The 21,703-nt window shown below is 47.6% G+C and overlaps 1 protein-coding gene across 1 annotated transcript; it reads right to left on the reverse strand.

Moving 5' to 3' along the window:
* Positions 1–3,944: 3,944 nt before the first annotated feature.
* On the reverse strand, positions 3,945–16,700 carry LOC135805436 (uncharacterized). Its single transcript, XM_065319466.1, has 11 exons — positions 16,437–16,700; positions 11,490–11,624; positions 10,163–10,390; positions 9,447–9,581; positions 8,818–9,012; positions 8,408–8,536; positions 7,805–7,948; positions 7,418–7,487; positions 6,911–6,989; positions 6,541–6,603; positions 3,945–5,388 (listed from the first exon to the last, which is right to left on the reverse strand). Exons 1-11 carry the CDS (start codon positions 16,663–16,665, stop codon positions 4,378–4,380), a joined length of 2,418 nt encoding a protein of 805 aa, XP_065175538.1. The 5' UTR covers positions 16,666–16,700; the 3' UTR covers positions 3,945–4,377.
* Between the last annotated feature and the right edge of the window lie 5,003 nt (positions 16,701–21,703).

A 21,703-nucleotide genomic window follows, 5' to 3' on the forward strand; every position in this document is an offset into this window, starting at 1 on the left:
TAGTGGACATTATAGCATCACCAAGAGTAACTTGTACTGTTGTAGTTCCTTGGTCCTTTTTCTTTACTATTATTTGAATAATATTTTTACTACTCCCTGGTCCAAACCCTTAACTAAGCTTACTTAACATCAACGTGTCATCGCCTTTCTGCACTAGTGAGACTGGCCGTTGTGGGGCATATGTCCACTTTCTAGTCTCTTCGATCGGTCCTGCTATGCATGCTGTTAATTACTGTTGCATTGCAATTGATTCAGTCGAAGAGAATACAGCATGCACATGGTACCAAGAGTATAATAATCCCAAATTGCAAAGCACCATCTTTTTCAGTGAGAGTATACTTGAGGGTGGCCCTGGGGATGGAGGGTACGACACCTCAGTCTACACTCAAATTACAGCACAGAGAAGGGAAGGGGTGAAAGTGAACCGAAAGGAAAGGACAGTCCCTGGCAATAAAAGTTCCTGTTTTCATTCTTCAGCCAACTGTCAACAATGGGTTGAAAACTTCGGAACATGACTGTGTTTGACAGTTGACTGAATACATGTAATGAACTCAGCAAGGTACCAAGGGCTACACAATGGGTTGAAAACTTTGGAACATGACTGCATTTGACAGTTGACTGAATAATGAACTCGGCAAGTTACCAAGGGCTTATAATACTCTTGAAGTTACTCAGTTACTTTGACATAGCATGCAACTCCCTGCTGTGGTATCAAGCTGCCACTCCCCTGTATCAAGTCAATGCAGAATTATTGGCGTCCAGATTCTTTACTTAGCCGGACGCCTCAGATACATGTACACGCACGTCTCTCTACTGGGCACTATCAGCTTGAATTCCTACAGTACTGTCGCTAAAGGGGGGTCAGCCTCCTAGCCTAGACCATTTTTATTTTCATCATGTATACATAGGGCGAGCTTGCTTCAAACATGCAGCGGAGTCACTTTTCCTGACGGAGGCTGCTCGTCCGAACTGTACATATAGGTGTTCAATGTTAAGATAACGGACTAGCAACCGTACAATGTACTGCTGTGGACATTGAAATCCGATGGGGTGACCAGGGCCGGCGCCCCTTAAGCCTTAGCGCGTACATGCACTGTAGTATACTGTAAGTAACCACTGGACATATGAACCAGCCATGCTCGTTGCCGCAAACGTGGCTGCTTGACGTCTCAACGAATTTCAGTGTCCACAGCAGTAGATATACTGCAGTTTAACCCTCTCATACACGCATGTACACAATATACATGTGCATATATCTGAACACTCACACATAATACCATACACCATGCGCATACATGTACATGTACATACACCACACACACACAAACACATGCACACACATGCACACACACACACACACACACACACACACACACACACACACACACACACACACACACACACACACACACACACACACACACACACACACACACACACACTTCTAGTGCTGTACATGTATGGTCCATGATCTTGATTTGTTGAAAAATGGCATGTGCTAGAATGCAGTCAAATTAAATAAAACTTCACTTTGTACAAATGCGAATACAGAGACTAAAATTCGAGATATTACTGTCTTGGGCACGCTATGTATAGTTTGATTACAATATGTACACGAAATGACGCCATTGATAACTAGAGTTTTGAAAAGAGAGTTGCAGGAGTCCAGGCTGAATGGCTCAGTACCAGCCACCAATGCCATTTCTAGAAATGCCTTTGGTGTGCTGACGTCGCTTCTCGAAATGTCTTTGCTTGTGCTTGGGATTCGTCTTACAATCTACATGGAGGCGACCTTCTTTCCTAAAGAAGCGACAGTCCGGGCAGAACCTCTTCAATGAGTTCCTCACCTTCATGGTTCTCACTGGCTGGAAAGTAGCTGCAGTCGGTGACACCAAACATCCCATCAGCTGGCTGCGTCCAACACTGATAGCCAGCTGGGTTAGGCGCAATGGCGAGCACCACATTGCTGACCGCTGATCATAAGCTTAGCCTGGAGCAACGATATCAAATTCAATTCTCTTCTTTCATACTTCGTCCATGAACTCCATATCAATGATTATGTTATTATTATTAATATTATGTGTTCGATAAAAAAGAAAACCACCTTCCCGAAAAAATATATTTCAAATTATTTTTCCATTTTTATTGTACAGTATCAAGGATCATCAAAATCAGGGAGTCGTAAAATACCGGTATTTTACGACTCCCTGATCAAAATACCATGCACGTGTGCATGACGTAGACCTGGTCTACGTAGAAATAGAAATCGATTCTTGCCGAATCTTGGTACGTGGTGCCAGCATGCAGTGCCAGCATGCAGTGCAGCAGGAAGAGGAAAGAGAGAGATGCTAAACGCAAGAGCTGGCTATACCGGCTAGTCGATCGAGCAGGTAAGAATTGTAGCAAGCTGCCGTTAAAATCTTAAATGGGTGAATGAGACATAATTGACACTCCTTCAATCATACTAGTATACTAAAGATTTTGTCAAACCATCTTCATCAAGTGAAAGAGCAGTACAGTCATGCACATGTACATGTATGTAAGCTATGCACCACCATTTCAAACATCAGCAGAAGATGCCCACACGTTCACATATGCTCAACCACAACTATTGCAAGTCCAGGGCACTGCTGTTTTTCTAACAGTCCACCAAGGTAACGAGATAATAAATTATACAGTCAGCTAGTGCGACAACAAGGCACAAAACTGACAAGGATATTGAGATATTCGACGACCTAACACCTAGCTCCAACACATCTACGAAGCACAAACCAACAACTTTCCAACTTGGAAGGCTCAGGTGCGGAAAGTTCCAATGAGGGGAAGGGATGCGCCACGAAGAATCGAAGATGTGCACGAGCTATGTCCCTCGGCAACAAAGAATGTCGACCGTTACGGGATGATACCCTTGTCAGTTTTGTGCCTTGTTGTCACACTATCTGACTGTGTATTGTCTCGTTACCTTGGTGGACTGTTAGTCATAACTAGTAACTTATAGGTCCTTTTCTCTTTACATATTGCTATTGGCTCAACATCGGAGTTTTTATTATACTAATATGTGCTGGGATATCATGGGGAATGCACATGTAAGTGGCCCAGCAGTTCACTTCCGCATTCACTGTTATTGCACCTGCTGGTTGATCTGTTGGCAGTGCTGCCAACCTTCCGTATTTTTCCGTACAGTGAGTAGAATGTCGATTATCTACAGTGCATTTCAAAACTATAGACGCGTAGGGTTTTTGAAATATTTCAAATTTGGCTGGAACTTTTTGAGAATAGTTTTCGGAATATTGCTCAGGATCGCTCCACAATTACTCTCATATAGTTTCTAAAGGATTGGATAACAGACGCCCAATTTGGAAAAAATTATGCACAAAGTGATCACAGATTTTATGTGGTATAGATGCTGGCATAACGGTTTTTGCCTAGGTACGCGTCTATTGTTTTGAAATGGACTGTAAACGATCAATTATCCACAATGCTTGCTTGCATTGAGGGGTAGAAAGTTAGTTTTTGCTGATTTTCCGTGACTACGCAGGGCACCATTCAAGTGATGCACAAGATGTATTGCAACGGGTTGGAGTCAAAATGTATCACGATAGTGTCATTTTGAGGAGCTGGAGTGCACCTAGTTCCTGTTGTACTGCCGAAGAGAATGAAAATTAATGATGAAAACTTGCGGGATTATGCAAGTTTTAGATAGACGTGTGATTGCCACCACAAACTACAGCATACACTGGCTGCTGGCGGTGACTACCCGTTAGAATTAAATAGCTTATTTCATTCTTTTTTTCATATAAGAGAGTAGAATAGGGAAGACGTGCTCCACCATCAACGTCGGAAACTGAAATTTCAAGCTCCCGATTGGAAGCAGAGCACACATACCACTGAGCACCATGTGTATGCACATACGCGTGCCCTGTGGTCACACTGTGACTGCTAGATCTGTTTGAGAATAGGCGTCAACTTTGAAGGGAAAAAATGCTCAAGAAGAGAGTTACACTTGTGCCAATATAATCACTGTGGAATACAGGTAATACATTTCACAGAGGTCTATCAATTACATGTATGTGTTCAGTGAATGTATTACGGTAGGAGTAATGTTCATATTCTCAAAATCAAGGCGAACATAACACAGGAAATAGGCAAGACTTGTGTTGTTACTTGTGCATTACGGGCGAGAACAGATTATTAAGATCAAGGTCCAGAATAACAATGTTGTGTGTTAGAATAATGGCACTTGGTTTCGAAACACAAACGAGGCGTCCCCGATGCTGTCAGAAGTTGGTTTTTTTTGATAAGCCAGACATGGGGATGTATCAAAATCTTCACTTTTATAATATTATGCTTGGAGCGGATGAATATTTCCTGTTGGCCTCACACTTGTTGACTCTTGTTGCCCTCGCGAATCTCAACTGGCACTGGTGGTGAGTGGGTCTTGTCGTCATTGGTCTCCTCAGAATACCGCTGTTCAACTGGTGTCTCGTACGGGGCTGGTATTCTGCTGACGCTCTCACACGACTCGTACCGCTCGGACATCTGGTGTCTGCCGTCTGCATTCAAGTAGTGACCTGCATGACCATCAGGGGAGGAGCGGATAAGTTTGCGCGACGATCCTGATGGCCGTCGCTCAAGCTCGCTCTTCCCTTTGTCGGCCCGTTTCGCCGGCGAGACGGCGTCGGCTGCATCGTCGAGGAGCGGTGCTGTGGACGAGGTTTGCGCGAGCTGTTGGTGTGCCTTGAATCGCTCTACGTCATTGTTGTGGTAGAGTATGTGCATCGGGCCAGCCATGCTATGCAGCATAGCGCCAGGTGGTGCTGCTGCTGCGGCTGCTGTTGCCATGTCGCCTTGATGTTGCTGCGGGTACTGTTGCTGCTGCGGGTACTGTTGCTGTTGCTGTGGGTGCTGCTGCTGTTGCTGTTGCTCTTGGCTCATTTGGTGCTGCTGCTCTTGGTGCAGCTGATGTTGTTGCTCCTGTGCTTGTCCGGGAGGTGCGGGAGGTGCAGTTGACGGCGGCGGCATCATCATGGCTGGATCCGTAGATAGCTGTGGCGACACCAGCCATTTTGTTGAGTAGGCGCTGACGTCGCCATTGCTCACGCCTTTGCCCAGTGCTGAGCTCGGCGTGCCTGCGGGATTGAGCTGATTGAGAAAGACTGGGTGGCTACCTGTGCGTATGTGCTGCATGGCCAAACCGTCCAAGCTGCAAAACCCAATACTGCCCATGCTGTTGCCGTTTGACGGTGCCATCAAGATGCCCTCCACCATGGCTGAGGTGTTGGCCGTGTTGCTATTCTGATACTGTGGCAAGCTGGCGGTCGAGCCATTCATGTCGGTTTTGATCGGGATGATGGGTGCCATGGCGTAGTTGAGATTGTTGAAGTTTGGCTGCACAGCAACAAGACAATACAACAGCTGTTGTAAGTATAACCTTGCCTAGTCTGAACACCTTCTCATAATTATACTATGATCTTTTTGCTTCTGAAACTCTTTCCAAACTGAATCATCAAAGTTTCGGGCATTATCCATCCTCATTATGAAGCAACGAAATCAAGAGCGCAAGTCTGGTTATGTACTCTGGGTAGAATGCTTATGATCACCAGAGAGTGGTGGCAGCTAGGGCCTGTGTACATAATCGGTCGTGCCTTAAGGGAGACTGGAACCGACTGCCGCCTGGGAGCGAAACCCACATCATTCCACATTCCATTCGCCTGTGTTGTCACCCCCATGATCACATGCCAATTGATCAGCAATCTTGGTCACTATACTACGACACCCCAGTTATCAAGAACGCTGAACTAAAGCATGAATTTGTGCTTGCATAGAACCCGGCATGAATGATCACTTCAAGGCAGTGCACATCACCACATCTATCAAGGTGTCATGGGTGTGCAAAAGATTGGAAACTGTTCGTATGAGTGCTGGCTGATGAAACATGGAGTCTGGCCAGTCTGCAGGGTTGCAATTTCTTCATTCCGCTATCCAATTAAGATGCGCTCGCATACGACAGCGCTTGTCAAACGATGCCGGGTGCCATATGCGAGTGTGTATAAGTTAGCCCTGCCCCAAGGACGACTGTAAAGGGCAGACCAGGATCGAACCCACATCAACATGTAGGGCTTGTCACCCATGCCATCCCCTAGATGCTATGACAACTGCTTTGGATTTCATCATGTCAGGGCTACTATCAAGATAGCGAGTTGCACAGACCACGGATCACGCAGGACTTGCAAAACCGGGGTCGAAACGTCAATCGTCTCCAGTACATGTACTATGATATCGTGTCGTCTTTCTGGATGCTACGATGCCCCGGTGCCTGGTGGAGACGCATGGCCAGTACCCACACATATCCTCTTGTGCGATTGGCACGGACTGTGAGTTTCATTATGATAACAAACAGACCACATAGCTTTCTCATCCAGATGCAGATCCCCTCTTTGTACTTCAAAACACTACAATTCTATTTCTGAATTAACTGCAGTATTCAAGTTGCTGTGCCCTTCGCTACAGCTGAATGCCTCATGCTCTGTGTGTTCTTACCCCTGGTCTTGCCAGAGTGCCTGTGTCTGGCTCTGCTTTCTCTTCACTCGATAGACGGCGAACCTACATCGGACCGCAAGGAGCAGACACAAATCCAGCCATTAGTTTGCTGGCTCATTCAATTACTGTAGCAGAATAGCTGGCAGCATGATGCTCTGTCACAGCGACATGCATCTGTTTTGTTCAAACAGCACTGGCAAAGAAGTAAAACTTGGGTTGAATCAATGGCTGGCAGAACCTGCTGCACATAAGCACTGCAAGCATCCTGTGGACTAGCAGCTGGGGATGTTTCTGTCAACAGGTAGTTGTCTATAGACAGGCACATACAAGTATAGATGGGTGGTTGTCACTGGTGCAGTGGTGAACTTACCACGAAAATGGTGAGGATGATGAGCAGAACGATAACGGCCGTACCACAAACAATGGCCACGATGATGTACACTGTCATGCTGTAGGAAGTCAACAGGTGCACGTGCATGCCGTTCATTCAGTACATGAAATCCAGCACTGAGCTGACTGGTGGCATCCCCACTCCTTGCTGCACTGTGTGTGTGCTTGTTTCGTTCAACCTTACCGTGCCGAGGCACTGCTGCAGACTTATGTGCATGTGCACACGGATCAGACTCGTATGTGGGGGGAATTGATGTAATTGTTGTCAAAAGGTAAACCTGCATCAGCTATCCACTGGCCATGCAGTGTAAATGTTTTAATGGTACACACACGCGAGTAGAATCCAATCTCGGGGATGTCGGCATTCACAAGGTGCAGAGCGGGTGTGCGTGTACATACACATACATACACACACACGCGCGCGCGCACGCACACACCACACACACACACACACGCACAGAGTCATTGTCTCTTCCAGCACTCTTACCCGTCATCTCCTCCCGTATTTCCGCCTGCGCCGTTATTTCCATTTCCGGCGTCAGTGCTTGTCTGCGGCTCTAAGACACGAAGCAGGAACAAAACAAGAGTGAGACATGTCAATCAGGGCAACGCACAAGTGTTCACAGTAATGTATCTTGCATGACATCGCAGCCTTCTCTGCTGTATAGTGTTGGGTCCTTTCATTGAGGTTCTTCTTTGAAGATGCATGCAGTCCTCATACTGCAGTGATATACCTTGGCCCTGGACAGGCAACATATGCCTCACACATACTCAGCATGACGTTTTAAGTCAGTTACCCATGGTCCTGCATGCGATAACCAACTCCAACACTTCTCGAATACGCCCCATTTGCCATCTTCGGCTATTAACATACCTTGACAGCTGCCATCTCGCTCCTCCAGAGATCCGGAGCAGACGCACGCGACCTGCTCGCCGACTGCCATACACGATCCACCTTCCACGCTGGAGCAGGCCAAGCCACTTGTCGGTGATATACACACATTGTTATCTGCTGGACCTTGAATATAAGCACAAGCACACAGTCATCCAAGGAGTCATCAACAAGTCCAGCAAGTATCCCGAGCCATCAAGTCAGCACACATACACCAGCAGTTGTGGCAATTGAAACCCGGACCCATGTACATTTTCAACACCGCAAACCGATTTTGATTACATCATGTATGCCGGCTACGTGCCCGCATGGTCTCGCCACACCGAATAACCTCACAAGCGAGGCTTACGGACATCTTACACATGCACATGTACGTGTGTATGCATGTACAGTGCTGCCAAATGAAATCCAGTCGTGTCACTCAAGCTAGTACACGCCGGGCGCTAGCGCTGTGCAGCCCTAGACCTGCGAACACTGGGCAGTGAAATGGCAAGGGGAAAAATGAGTGACGCGACTGGATTTCATTGAGCAACACTGTAGATTGCATTCCTGCATTCACTGTCGGTCGTGGCATTCAACCCTTACCTTGGCAACGGCCATCCACTATTTGCCGTGGCACCGGGCACAGGCATGTGTAGCTTCCCGCGGTGTCCACACAGACGCTACCAGGCACGTGATCACACAGGTTCATATTGGCACTGCATTCATTGATATCTGCAACACACACACAGCGAGACCGGCAGAAACAGGACAGAATCAATCAGAGACGCATCTCCAGTACATGTATCCCTGAGCACATGAAGCACCATGGTTGGTAGAAGCCACCTCAAATACCGGTTGCAGTAGAGCACCTACTAGCAGTCGGTATCAGGCTACTCTTCGTTCTTCTAGATGGGTCTAGTGGGAGGCTGCCAATGGCACATCACGGGTTAAAAAGAGCAAGTCATTGTCAACCAAAGGGAGAAATACCCGCCGAGTTCTTGATCAGAACTTACTGAAACATAACGTTTCCACGTTACTGGTGAACCACGCGGAATTCTTCTCACACACCAGTGGGGTCCTGTTGAATGATGCAAAGCCGTCAAGGCACTGCAGAGAGGCGACTGTATTCACCAAGTAGCCATCTAAAGCTCTCTCTTCCGAGTAGGACCATACTCCATTGAGCGTTGTCAGCACAGGACATCGGAAAGCTGGCGAAGAAGACATTAAAGAGACAACCAGCAATGCAAGCTGAACCAATCTGCGGCGCAGAGTACTTTATACATGCACGAAAAGGGCATGCTGTGCATAGCACGACCTGAGAGTGAACATATCCATGCACTGTCTGTGCATAGCACGACCTGAGAGTGAACATATCCATGCACTGTCTGTGCATAGCACGACCTGAGAGTGAACATATCCATGCACTGTCTGTGCATAGCACGACCTGAGAGTGAACATATCCATGCACTGTCTGTGCATAGCACGACCTGAGAGTGAACATATCCATGCACTGTGCCAGCACCATGACTAATAATATACTCATTGCTGATCACAGAGCAACACTGTCAATGTGTGTGTGAGTCACCGAGCTACAATGGCAATGTACAATCTCAGGCATTACTATCGTCATTCTATCACTCACACGATGTGGTGTCGCAGTGAGTGCTGTTGAGGCGGCCGTTGCCAACAGCACATACACACGTAAACGATCCGGCCGTGTTGGAACAGCTGGCAGTATCATCACAGTTGTGCATGCCATCCACACACTCATCCACATCTACAAAGCCGGAGACAAGAGGTACAGACATGTGATTACCATTCCCTGTTGGCCAGCCACCACGGGCTAGACATTTTTCTCACCACAGCGTCCACAATGTCTACTTTGACTACTAGTACTTTCAAAAATCTGTTTGACAATTCAGCCATGTGACAAGTATTGGCATTCAGCTGCAGTAAATGCACATGCAGCGTAGTGCTGCATCAACAAGGCTGTGGCTGGGGCTGTGGTGACTGCACGCATGGTACATCACCTGTATAGATGGGAAGAGGGGAGAAAGGAGGCCGCGGCTGGTGGCCATAACGTATTGGTATGATGCCTTGAATTTGCCCTGTGCATATTTGGTGCTTGAGCATCACCCTGAGAATGGACCATGCTAGGTTATCCGATGACTTTTGGAGGAGCTTTGCAGCAATGACACGATGTGGTGTGATTTTAGACAGACTGCTCTGATGTGCTTGCTCAAGAAAAGCAGTGAATACCAGTCCTCTACTTGTAACATGTTTGCTTTGACTCGAGCATGTACCTCATACCGCTGAACCGTTTGATGCATGTGGCGCTGCATACAGCTGCTACCTTACCTTCTGTGCAGTGTATTATAGCACCAGCCTCTACTCCAGCGTGCTGCCAGCGTTGCATGCTGTTGCAGCGCAGACGCCGTGGCATCACCTCAACACTGACTGCCGGCGGAAACTGGTAACCTGGAACACACTCGTACGCGATCTCCGCTTCCTCAGAGAAGGTTCCGCCAGGAGCTTGAGGTGGCGTAAACTCGGCATTCATGATCGTCGGTAGTGAGCATCTTTTCTCTGTGCACACATTGATGAATATCGGGAGGAGTAAGTTAATAGCAGTGCAATACAGTGAGTGATGTGTGCTTTTGAGATCATTGAGCAGATGGGTGTGGCTCTACAAAGTCTGATGTACCGGTAGTTCATTTGTAAGACATTCTGCGGATGCAGAAAGAAGCAAAACGAATTTAGGAGATGAAGTTTTAATTATACACAACAATGTTTTGAAATACTTCTTTTAAAAAGAACAATAAAGTTGCCAATTTCATTACTCGGTCAACTGTCAAAAAACAACATTTCCCGGAGAATAAGGGGTCGTCCGCAATTATCGAAAGTTTTTTCCAATCCGTAGTAGCTTCAAATTTTTCCTCACCCCCCCCCCCCCCCCCAGTCCGTAATAAAATATTATTGATGGACACACAACGCAACACATATGGAACAAACTCAATCAGTGCTGGTCCATCCTTGTTCGTCGTCTTGGACAACTGCCACAAGCAATTTATTGTTCTGTAATAATCAGAGTCACCAGCGGTTTTGAAAAAGGGCTGCTTCTTCACCGCCTTTCCAAACAACGTCGCCTGTCTGGACATAGTCAATAACAGTCGTCAGCGCCAGCGCTAGACGGAAGGACTTCAAAGGAGTGCATGGAAGACGGTACTCTGGACGAAGGAGACAGTGAAACTCAAAAATAGAAGGTGTCGACTCGCCGTCGAATGCGCCGAACTTTATGATCCCCGGCCCAGGAGCAGCCAAGGAAGCGCGCGCGGGGGCGCAGAAACTGCCAGAACTACAAAAATATTATAAGTAGTAGACAGTTCGCGCGCAGCCGCGCGTGGAAAACAGGGGCTACACGTAGACGTACACGTGGCACGCGCACGTGTCATTTCGGAAGTTTTTCAATCCGTAACTGGCCTTGACCCACCCACCCACTTTCGAAGCTACTACGGATTGGAAAAAACTTTCGATAATTGCGGACGACCCCTAATGATATGCGACTCGAGCAATAACTATTTATTTTCCTATGCAAAGTTCGATCAGAATGGTGGAACATGATGAGCCCAGACTACACATTCAGTTTTACAACCTATGAACCAGGGTGATGTACCTCAGAACCTACCTACACAGCCTGTTCCGTTTGTCCTGAGCCCATCGCCTTCGAAGTTGGACCGACAAACGCACAGGAAACCAGAGACTACCACCCTGCACACAGCAGAACTGTGGCATTTGGACTGCTGGAGATCCGAGCAGAGTGCTGGCAATGGGAAGAACGAGAGAAAATGGAAAGAGAAGGGGAAGAGAAGGAGATAAAGAAAAAGGAGAAAGAGTGAAGAGGGTACAGCAGAGAGCAAACATATTGCTAGGAACCAATACAGAGCAGCTGTCTTGGAAACGTTCATGAATTCATCCTACTCAGCCATAATAGCTACTTCGATGTACGAATTATTTGTGGTTGAATTTCGCCGAGAAGTATTGCCTGTAGCGGTTGCGATAACCACTGAGGCAATTGTTGGTTGTATTCAGCTTTGCTAGGTAGGAATTTTACCCATTGTTTCAGACCATGTAGGTAGCTATGATTATCTGTAAGACTTGTGTGTGTAAGCTGACTGCAATGCTTCCAAAGTGATGAAAGCATGCCATGCCAATGTGGTGAGTCAACATTATAAAACCTTGCGAGCAATGCCCGCAGGTAAAATGTGACAAAAGCAGCTACACGTTATAAATGCAATAGTGGACACGCGGAAGCTATCCCCCCCCCCCCCCCCCAGGTTAATTCACTAGCGTAAATAAGTCACTTAGACAGCAACGGTGGTTCCTGCACTGTTGCCACAATGCTGCTTGGAATATCCCCAGGGGCATAAAGAAGAAAGATGCCATGGATGTCATGAATCTGCTGTGTACATCATCATTCTCTCAGGCACATAATGACATCAATCACTACCACACACACACACCATGTTATAAAGCAAACACACACACGGACACACACACACACACAGTAATCATATCCACCTGCCGCCCCTGGGCGTGATCGAGGCAGTCTCAGTACTGCGTGAGTGAGCCCCAGACCAGGAAAGGCATTGACAAAGTCAGTTCATCAAGGCCAAAGACAGTGCTCAAAGGGAAGCAGGATGATCATGCAAAGGTTATTCCTTGCATGCTTTTACAGATTGTTCCATTGCTTGTTCTTTATGAGTGCTTATGCACTTTTTTGAAGTGCCAATTTCTAGTCTAACTAGTTTCAGGCCTTGCCCAGGGTGCATGCTAAGTAACTGCTTTTTCACCTCTATCAAGTGGGCTTGTGACTAACTCCCCGCCTTTCTCCCAGCTGCATTGGACCAGCACAATCGATCCTACATGACCATGGGGGCATATTCCTTAGAGTAATTTGTGTCGCCACCGCCCTGTAATGTGTATTGCCCAGTTGGGAGGGGGAGTTCGCACTGTCCTTCTCCCCCCCCCCCCCCCCATATCGCTTTCTGTGGTAGCTCAGATTTCTGGTGTAGAACAGGCTTGCTTTTACACGATACTTCTTACTAGTTTGGGCTCAGGTCACTCCATAGTACATCTATGGAATCTTGGTGCTGTAGATCTACACAGCATGCTACAGTGTAAGACAACAGTGGAGAGATCATCTGACATTACCAGCAGCTACCAATGGACAATCTGTAGAACTACCACAGTGAAGGTTCTATCACAGCAGGTCCTTGAGCCGCTTAGCTGATCTTGTTGTCCCTGGCCATTAGGCATCATCCCGCACAGGTATGGCCTTGGTAAGGCAACTGCTCAGCTGTAGTGCCTGTACTGTAGTGCTCCTCGCTCTACACACGCTCTGGCTATGCCTCATTTAGTCCTAGGTATGAGCAGTTCCTGGACCGTTCCAAGCGTCGTTTCCACAAGGTATCATGACCATGTTCTGTACCAGCCGGGCAGAAACCTGCCGCGGAAGCTCTGACTGAGTCTGAGGCCGCAAGGAATCCTGACATGGATGGGTAGAACGTTGGCACTCCAAAGGAAAGAGCTAAAGGGAGAGCATTCATTTTGAGCTGGCGTATAACCATGCGATATCTTGACCGTACCGGTGTTATTACTACCACTGCGTGTATTCTACCACGGGCTACGGATATTGACACTCTGACAGGCTGTCTGGCCGCTGTTCGACTCGTTGAAGATTCTAGATGTGCATTGGAAATAATTAACCGGGAAGCCGACGACCTGTACGGTCCTTGCATTAGGCATCTACTACAAAGCACTAGTATCTGCTTTGAAGAAGGTTTCATTGCAAAAGCCTAACACAACGACTGGATGATCGCTGTAAGCATTAGAAAAGGCCCTAGCCTAGGACATTGAAAACCAATATCTAAAACGACACGGTCTGTAGACTGTAGTGTAACGTTAGGTGTGATAGATTTGGTGCAGAGCCTCAACCATGTCAACAGTTACCTTCCCCCGTCCGACGCACCCTTCACGCCACACTTCCACGGAAATGACACCTCCTGGCTACAACATGTCGACAAAGAGTTTGCGGACAGAACAATTCTTTTGCAGGGTGTAATTGGATTTCAAGTCTTTCCCAGGGGTTAATTATTTCTGTTCCATGCTGATGTAGGTACGGCTCGCCTGCCTCACTTCGCTCGACGTCTCACAGGTTCGGCTCTGAAGCTGGCATGGTGGGAATTCGCTGGGCAAAAATCTTCCGCTCACCGACAAACTGGTAGGTGTACGACACCGCACACAGAAGGTCGAACAACTCACAACAAGGCATGTATCGGTATCTGCGATCCACTGCCATCACACTTCACAGTGCCGTGTGTGAGAGAGTGATTCGCGCTCCTCCAATAATAATAATAATTATACTGGTGCTAGTCCTAGTGCAAACCTCTGAAGCACCGCAGCCCTATGGTAAGTATGGGTGCTGGATAGTCGTTGACCGGTTCGAGTCCAGGCTGCAGATTGTGGCTGACTCGAGGCCTTCCCCAAGTTCCCTTCACAGCCTCACACCTTTTCATTGCTGCCATCAGCAGAATACGATTTATTTTGGATTTGGGCATAGGATCGCGCCTTTGCCCAAACATTGCACTGCTGCAGGGTAGACCTACGTCGCCTCCAGCCAGTGGAAATGACCCCGAACTGCCAAAGGTCAAAAGGACATGTCTCGTCTTGTAGGGCTTTTCGATTTCACCAACGCACGACGAACTGGTCGTGTTGCGTTGGCGAACTGACAGCAGCAACAGAATTATTCAGTCTCCTGTCACGGATAGGAAAGATCTTTTGTCGTGTGGGAATGTGAATACCCGCGTACCCGTGTCTTACTATTGTGCGTGCATCAATATGACTGCGTTGTTACATGTGTAGAGTCTGTAAACTCTACCAGCCGTGACGCAGCCGAGTAGAACGAGCAACAATCGCTTCTCGATTGCATATTCACGACGAGTTGTATTGCCCGTATTTTCCGCTTCCTCGCCTTTCTTCAGTTCTTACCCGCGCCTACACACAGCAGGCACGCAGTTTATTTCTATGCAGTTTCCAGCGGGACTCCAACGACTCTATGATTATTGTGAGCATCACATACAGGACGAGGCAATCATGAGAAGGACTTGTTTTGCATGAAACTGCAGCCATTTGATACTGCGTTTTGCTGACGAGTAACGACAGTTAACTGCTTAGTTTTTTCTTGTCGGTAGCACCGGTCGTTGAATGACCTACAAAATACACACACGTGCGCGAAGAGATCCCTTGGATGCCACCTGCACTCAAGGCAAGCTTCTCTTTCGATTTTGGTATTCCAATATTCATATTCAGTCCGATTAAGCCATGGACACAACGCCTAAGCCCTTAGAACAATGAACATGGCCAACAGAGGAACAGAACAATTACATGAAGACTTGCGCCCACCGACGGTACAATGTAGATCGACAGGTACATACATGATGTGCAATGTGGGCCTGTAGTGTAGACGGCAGAGTGTGGTACACAATGTCATTCCAAGGCAGTTTTACAAAGAGTGCACAGACAGTGACGGTGCGTCTACATGGAATTCGTGCTGTTGGTGAACGAGGTCAGGCGGAAACTCTTCTGCCAAAGGTCGCGTAGGCAGTATCTCCGGTCAAACGCTGATGTTCCAAACCGCTCTGCAGTACTGTGATACAGCGACAGCATGATTGGGACATGGATGTTCCGCTGGTCGGACTAGCATAGGAGGCGCCACAATGGCACAAGTCAAAGGTGACAAGAAAAATACCCTTGCCTTTGTGGGCGGCCTGTCAGGCAGAGCCGAGAGCTCGTCTTTGGTGCGGGAAAGTAGACTATAAAATTTAATAATCCCATTAAACTGGATCATATCCACGGTCACTTGCACTGGTCTAGTACTAGTAGTAAGAGGTGACTCGGAACGAATTTTAAAACACAGGCTCTACACTGGTCGCGCTAATCTCGTGTTCGGGTCCGAAGATCCGAAGAAGATTGAGAAGATTCTGCTTACTACAGGGTTGTACGATACGTTGACGTTCTAATCACGATCGAACTTACAGTACTACTAATGGTGTATATCTACACAGATTTCTTGCCACTACTATTATAGTGTAGCTGTTCCTGGTAGCTACCACTAATTAATTGTTCCTGTGAGCTAAAGACAAACTGGACACAAAGACCGACTGATGCATACTCGTTGTACACGACCCGCAGTTCTTCGCGGAAGTGAATGTCACACTAACTGTAGACATACTGGAAGGGCGAGGAAGGAAGGCAGGATGGCCACAGTTTTACTGCCAGCATACTACATCAGTCTACTCCTTGGCAGAAAGCCACACAGCAAATATTCCAGTTTGATGGATAGCGTGTGTTCGATTTGCAGATGTCTTCTCTTCTGCGTGTTGAAGTCAATTTCAGCACGCCAGAATCGACGTGAAAGTGATCGGAGACCGGGTGATACTGCACGAAGCGGGCACAGTCACTGTGATGCAAGCGCAAAAGAACTTTGTGTCAAATCGGCCCAGTAAAAACGTAATCGGTTGAATACAGATACATCATCTCACAAGGAATACTCACAGCAAGACCTAGGACTTACCCTGCATGTGGTGAAGATGCGAGCGTTCGCAAACCAGCAGGACAGGCAAGAGCAGAAGCATAGCATCCAGGCGTGGCCAGAGCAGGAGTAGCAACGATGGTGTCAGCAAGCAGGCACACACACACAGAGATTTGGCATACACAGACGTTACTTCTGTACCACCTTCCATGGACAGTAACGCATGCTCAAGATCATCCCACCCCTGAAAAAAATAGTCATCTTCTCCCATGGGTACATCCCACCTCAGTCACACGTGCGGTCAGGGTTAACATGCTGCAGTCGAACAACATAACAAGCTGCCAAAGCCAACCTTACGTACCGCCACACCAGTTATCTCGACCGCAACTGCCACAAATATGACACTGAGAAGTCTGCAAAGCCGTCTATCCAACGAACGTCCATCCATGCTTAATCTGCGATAGGGAAAATTCCTGCGACTGCTGTTGTCCATTCGAGTTGCTCAAATCACGAAACTAACTTCGCCCAACGCTGCTGCTGCTGCACCTTCTGGCAAGGCGCAACCTGACTGCTTGCTGGAGGTTGTGTCGTGGAGTATTATACGGACGGTCACAGTGCGGAACTGCAGTGTTCCAGTTATCCATGTGGCACCAACACTGCAATAGCACTCAGGTGAGCAGGAGAAGTAGGACAGGCATAAGCAGTGACTGAGCTAGCCTCATCATGCTATCTCGAGCACCAGCAGCAACTAGCGATATCCGCTGCGCGCGTTCCTCGGCTCCTTCAGCCTTTCCTCAGGCTCAGGCACAAGCTGCTGCCACTGTAAGTCTGCAATAGTGGTACTTCCACAAGAGCGACCCTGGCCCACTAGGCCACTCAAGACGCGCGAGCTAAAACTCAAGGGCGTCAGAAGAGCATTGCTACAAGATATCGAGGGCCTATTTTCGTGCACAGAGGCAGTGAATACAAGTGCGTAGCCTTATCGTGCCGCTACTATAACTCGTGCTGGGAGTGCGAGGGAAGCCTGGCCGCACGCACCATGTGCGAGCTCGGTACGGAAGGGGATTGCAGGCCTCACTCACTCACACACACACACACACAGTCACAGGTCTCAGATCAGAAGTGAAACAGATCTGGAGATGTGCCTTGCGAAGTTCCGTGGTGCGTTATGACTAGTCTATGGTCGCCGGGCATTTAATTCACTATTCGCAGTATGCATGCCCCCCCCCCTCCAGAGCTTCCCAAATGAAAACGCAGATATCCTTACAAGTTTGCCCCTCCCCCCCCCCCCCCCCACCAAACAACTCACTATCCTTTTAAAAAGCCTTACACCACGCGTCCAGAAGAGCCTTGCATTTACTTGTACCCACGGCCACGACACGTGCATGCGTATACAGTGTGTAATTTACATGTACAGTGGACACGCGCATCGTTACTGACAATTAAATACATCCGTCTCTTGTTCAACTCTACTTTGAAGTACGGTCAGTCCAGGGAGAAAACAAGTGGTGCGGTTAACGAATGAAGTGAACCCCAGCAAATCCTTCACACTGTGCAATTTGATTTGCAGAAATAATGGTCACTTCACGCTGATGGGAAGAAGCCTGCACAAGCCATCAAGACCTAGATAGGTGATTGCAGAGTAGTCCGCACAAGTGCACAATGATTACTTTTTGTAGAATGGACACAGGTATTGCCTCGCACGCCCCCAGACTTGTATCCACCTACAGTGCACTAATGTTAGTGTTGATTGTACAATGCAGTGTACAGTCATGTAGAGGACAGCTACAGCACAGTAAAACCTGTCAAGGCGACCACCTGTCAAAGAAGACCACTGAAACCAGGATCAAGGGATGCTATTTCCAGTCAAATGACCCTGGATAAGGAGACCACCTGGTAACAGAGACCACATTTTGAAGGTCCCTTGAGCGGTCGTCTTAGACAGGTTTCACTGTATTTCGATAAGCCAATGCTGCATACACATACACGTAGATTGGTACGACTGGTTGGCCATAGTGACTCGTCGTCTACGTTATCTTTCACTTGCATTGTACATTATACACAAGTAAGTTCATTGCTCTAGCTTCTACTTCTAAAGTAAGTTCTAGGCTAGCTCGTCTGCCCGTTCTCAGCCTGGTACATTACAAATGCCCGTTCTCAGCCAGGTCGATAATTGTTAAATGCCCGTTTCAGCCAGGTCTACTACCCGGTCTCACCAGGTCTAATACCCGATCTTAAAACTAGGTCTAATGGCTGCAACGAGATCTACAGAGTACATCGACATGTGGTGCTTTAAACCGGTCATGTGGTCATTTTCAGACTGTACTGATACATACTGATCTGCATAGCCAGCACGGTCCCTAGATTAGCGTCTTTATATGTCAGTTTACAATTTACATAATTATTGTTTGTGCTGCTGGAGTTGTTAGATGGACTACTAGTACTGATACATAATACCTGTACTGCTATAGGTGAGAATGAAGGTCATTTTAGAACCCCATACCCTCCAAACACACCACACACCTTTGACGCCCCATCTCCAGTGGAGATGATAGGCTACTGAGTTGGGCAGTACTTGAGGTGACGCTTCAAACAACCCTACAGCCTCCCATTATAATGGAACTCCCTTCAATTTAGACTACGTCTTTGGGAAATCCTCAAATATATAATAATAATAATAATAATAATAATAATAAATCGCCACTTCTCCTAAACGCTCTGCCGCATGCGCAGTGAAAGTCCTTCGGTGCAGGGAGAGGAAGACGATGTTGATGGACCCGCCTGCGCCATTCACACACACCACACACACACACACACACGCGCGCGCACGCACGCACACACACACACACACGCGCACACTCCCCCACTCCCCCTCTCATGGACCCTCTCACTATAGACTGTACTGTACATGTATATACGTGAACCGGTACATGTAACTGGGACAGAGTTACGTGTGCATTTTAATTGTCATGCTCTTTGACGAAAGGCCCTGAGAAGAAGTTAATTAATAGGAACGTGCTGGTATACATGAGTAACATTTCATGTTAACTCCCGGGTGGTGCCTGCTGGCCTTTTGATGGGTGGGGAGGAATGAATACAATGGCATGAGTGCACCTTTCACAGCCCACACTTACACCGGACTGGACTGTCCCTTCTGTTTACGCTCAATCACACGTGTCGTTGGTTGGAGATACATGTAAGCTCAAATATACCACAACTTACACACGGAACATTAACGCGCAACGGTAATTTAATGCATCCACAGCAGAGGAGAACAGGGCTGAGTTTGCCAATCTCAATTCTTTTCACCCTGACCAAAAGACTATTGCACAATATGGGTATGATGAACGTCCAACACACTTGAAAACATCTGTGCGGGCCGGGGTTTCACTGCTACACTACCATTTTTGTTACGCCACCCACGGCGCCAAACACTGAAACATTTGTTCTTTCTCAGTCGAGCATGCAGGATTGCAGGTCCCCTGTCATATCGCTGCCACAGCAGCTGGATCTCCTACTAGTCCTAGAACGATAGTCGGACACCCTGGGGATGCTTTACATCAGCAAGAGCCTTCAACTGAGTTCCCAACCGCCAGCAACATAATGCAGTAACTCAGGGCGAGTCAGGCTCTACGAAGGATGGTCAAGTAATCAAACTAATGTTAATTTCGTGGTTGCTAGCTCGAGTGTAATAAAATAAGCAAACAAAACTGTATCATCTGTATGCATGTAATCAGTATCATCTACGTGCAGTTCATTTCGGGCTCTTTGCTTCGGAAAGTGTTATTTCAATATTTGCCAGCCGCAAAGGACTTCAAGTTCAACGTCCACTGCACTGGCTGTGCACATAGCGAGTCGTTCGCAAGAAAGCTGCCTCTTTGTGGGCTACCCGTACGTCACGGGACGAGAAAGAGGAACAGACAACATCTGATCTAATCCCCAAAATACTGTATCACCTGGTACATAATCCCAGGCATTGTACATGTGCTAAGCTAGTATAAGCTATGCACGCATCTCTGATCAAGCTCTTCGAGTTGTGTGCTCTGACCCTCTTTGCATTCACACACTGTCATTCTACATTCACATTGGTGTGATCAGGGAGTGGTCTATACGACTCCCTGGTGTGATGGTGCTGCACACGATGCGCTGCCGTAGGAGGCATAGCAACTAGTCTAGGGTGCTGCACATTTTAAAACGCCTTGTCGAGAAGTTACTTACAGTCATGTAGGTTGACGTTCCAAACGTGCACGTGTTCCCTTGGCCTGTTGCCTGCACTGTAGGCTGCAGGCCTGTGAGCTCAATAACAGTTACTGTTACTTCTTTGAAGTATTCTTCCATTCTTCTATCGGTTACATGGAGTGACCTGTCACCACAACTTACTTCGGCACAAGTTCAGGCAAGCGGGAAAGAAACATGAAGGCGGTGGTGTACGGAGGAACCATTCTAGTGACACTGTTCCTTATCAGTATGTACACGCTCCCGCCGTGGCTCATCGGCATAGCACAAGGACGACACTAATAACCTGTCCCGTGCGGAATGCGCCTTAGAAACGAGCCGCATGCAGCCAAGTACTGTAGAGTAGATCTACGAGTGTACATTCAGCACCGCGGTTTATCATGGTTTATAGGTAAGGGTAACAAGACTAAAGGTTTGCTAGACGTTCGCCTTGTGCACGCACCGTGTACTGGTCACGGCTGGAGACTGGTAACATGTAGACCCGCTATCTACTTGGGCTGAATTATGCTTTGGAACGTTTGGGAGACAATAGACGTGATGGTGTTTTGCACTTGTAGATGCCATGTTGGTCGATTGGAACACTGATGCACCGGTGGACACGAACAAGGCCACCTTCACCGTGTGTTTTGCAGTAGCAGTACCAGTCTCGTCCTTTTACTATAGACTTAGTAGTATAGTATAGGACGCTGCAACCGTGAATGCTTCACTGCCGTCCAATTTTTAGCACTTACTTCTCCCGCCGCCTATCCACAGGTACGGGGAAAACGCAGAAGTGATTGGAACCAGTCCTAGACGCGTTCCATTCTGGAGACAAGCAGCGAGGCGGCAACAAGGCAATTCTCCTTTAGCACGTACATGTAGAAAGCCTCTGAACAGCTATCCATGAGCCACTAGCAGCCACTCAGAACGTTCCACGGATCGTATATGAACATGAGCATGTACAATGACATTCCTGCCATGTACATGTATGCGGTACATCATGCTTACACAGATTTCCTCCTCAACCATATTCTTTGTGGCACATGGAAATAGCACTTTGTTTAATTTAACCGGTGCTGTTTGTAGCACCTTCA

The sequence above is a fragment of the Sycon ciliatum genome, chromosome 1, assembly GCF_964019385.1.
Source record: "Sycon ciliatum chromosome 1, ocSycCili1.1, whole genome shotgun sequence".
Taxonomy (NCBI): Eukaryota; Metazoa; Porifera; class Calcarea; order Leucosolenida; family Sycettidae; genus Sycon; species Sycon ciliatum.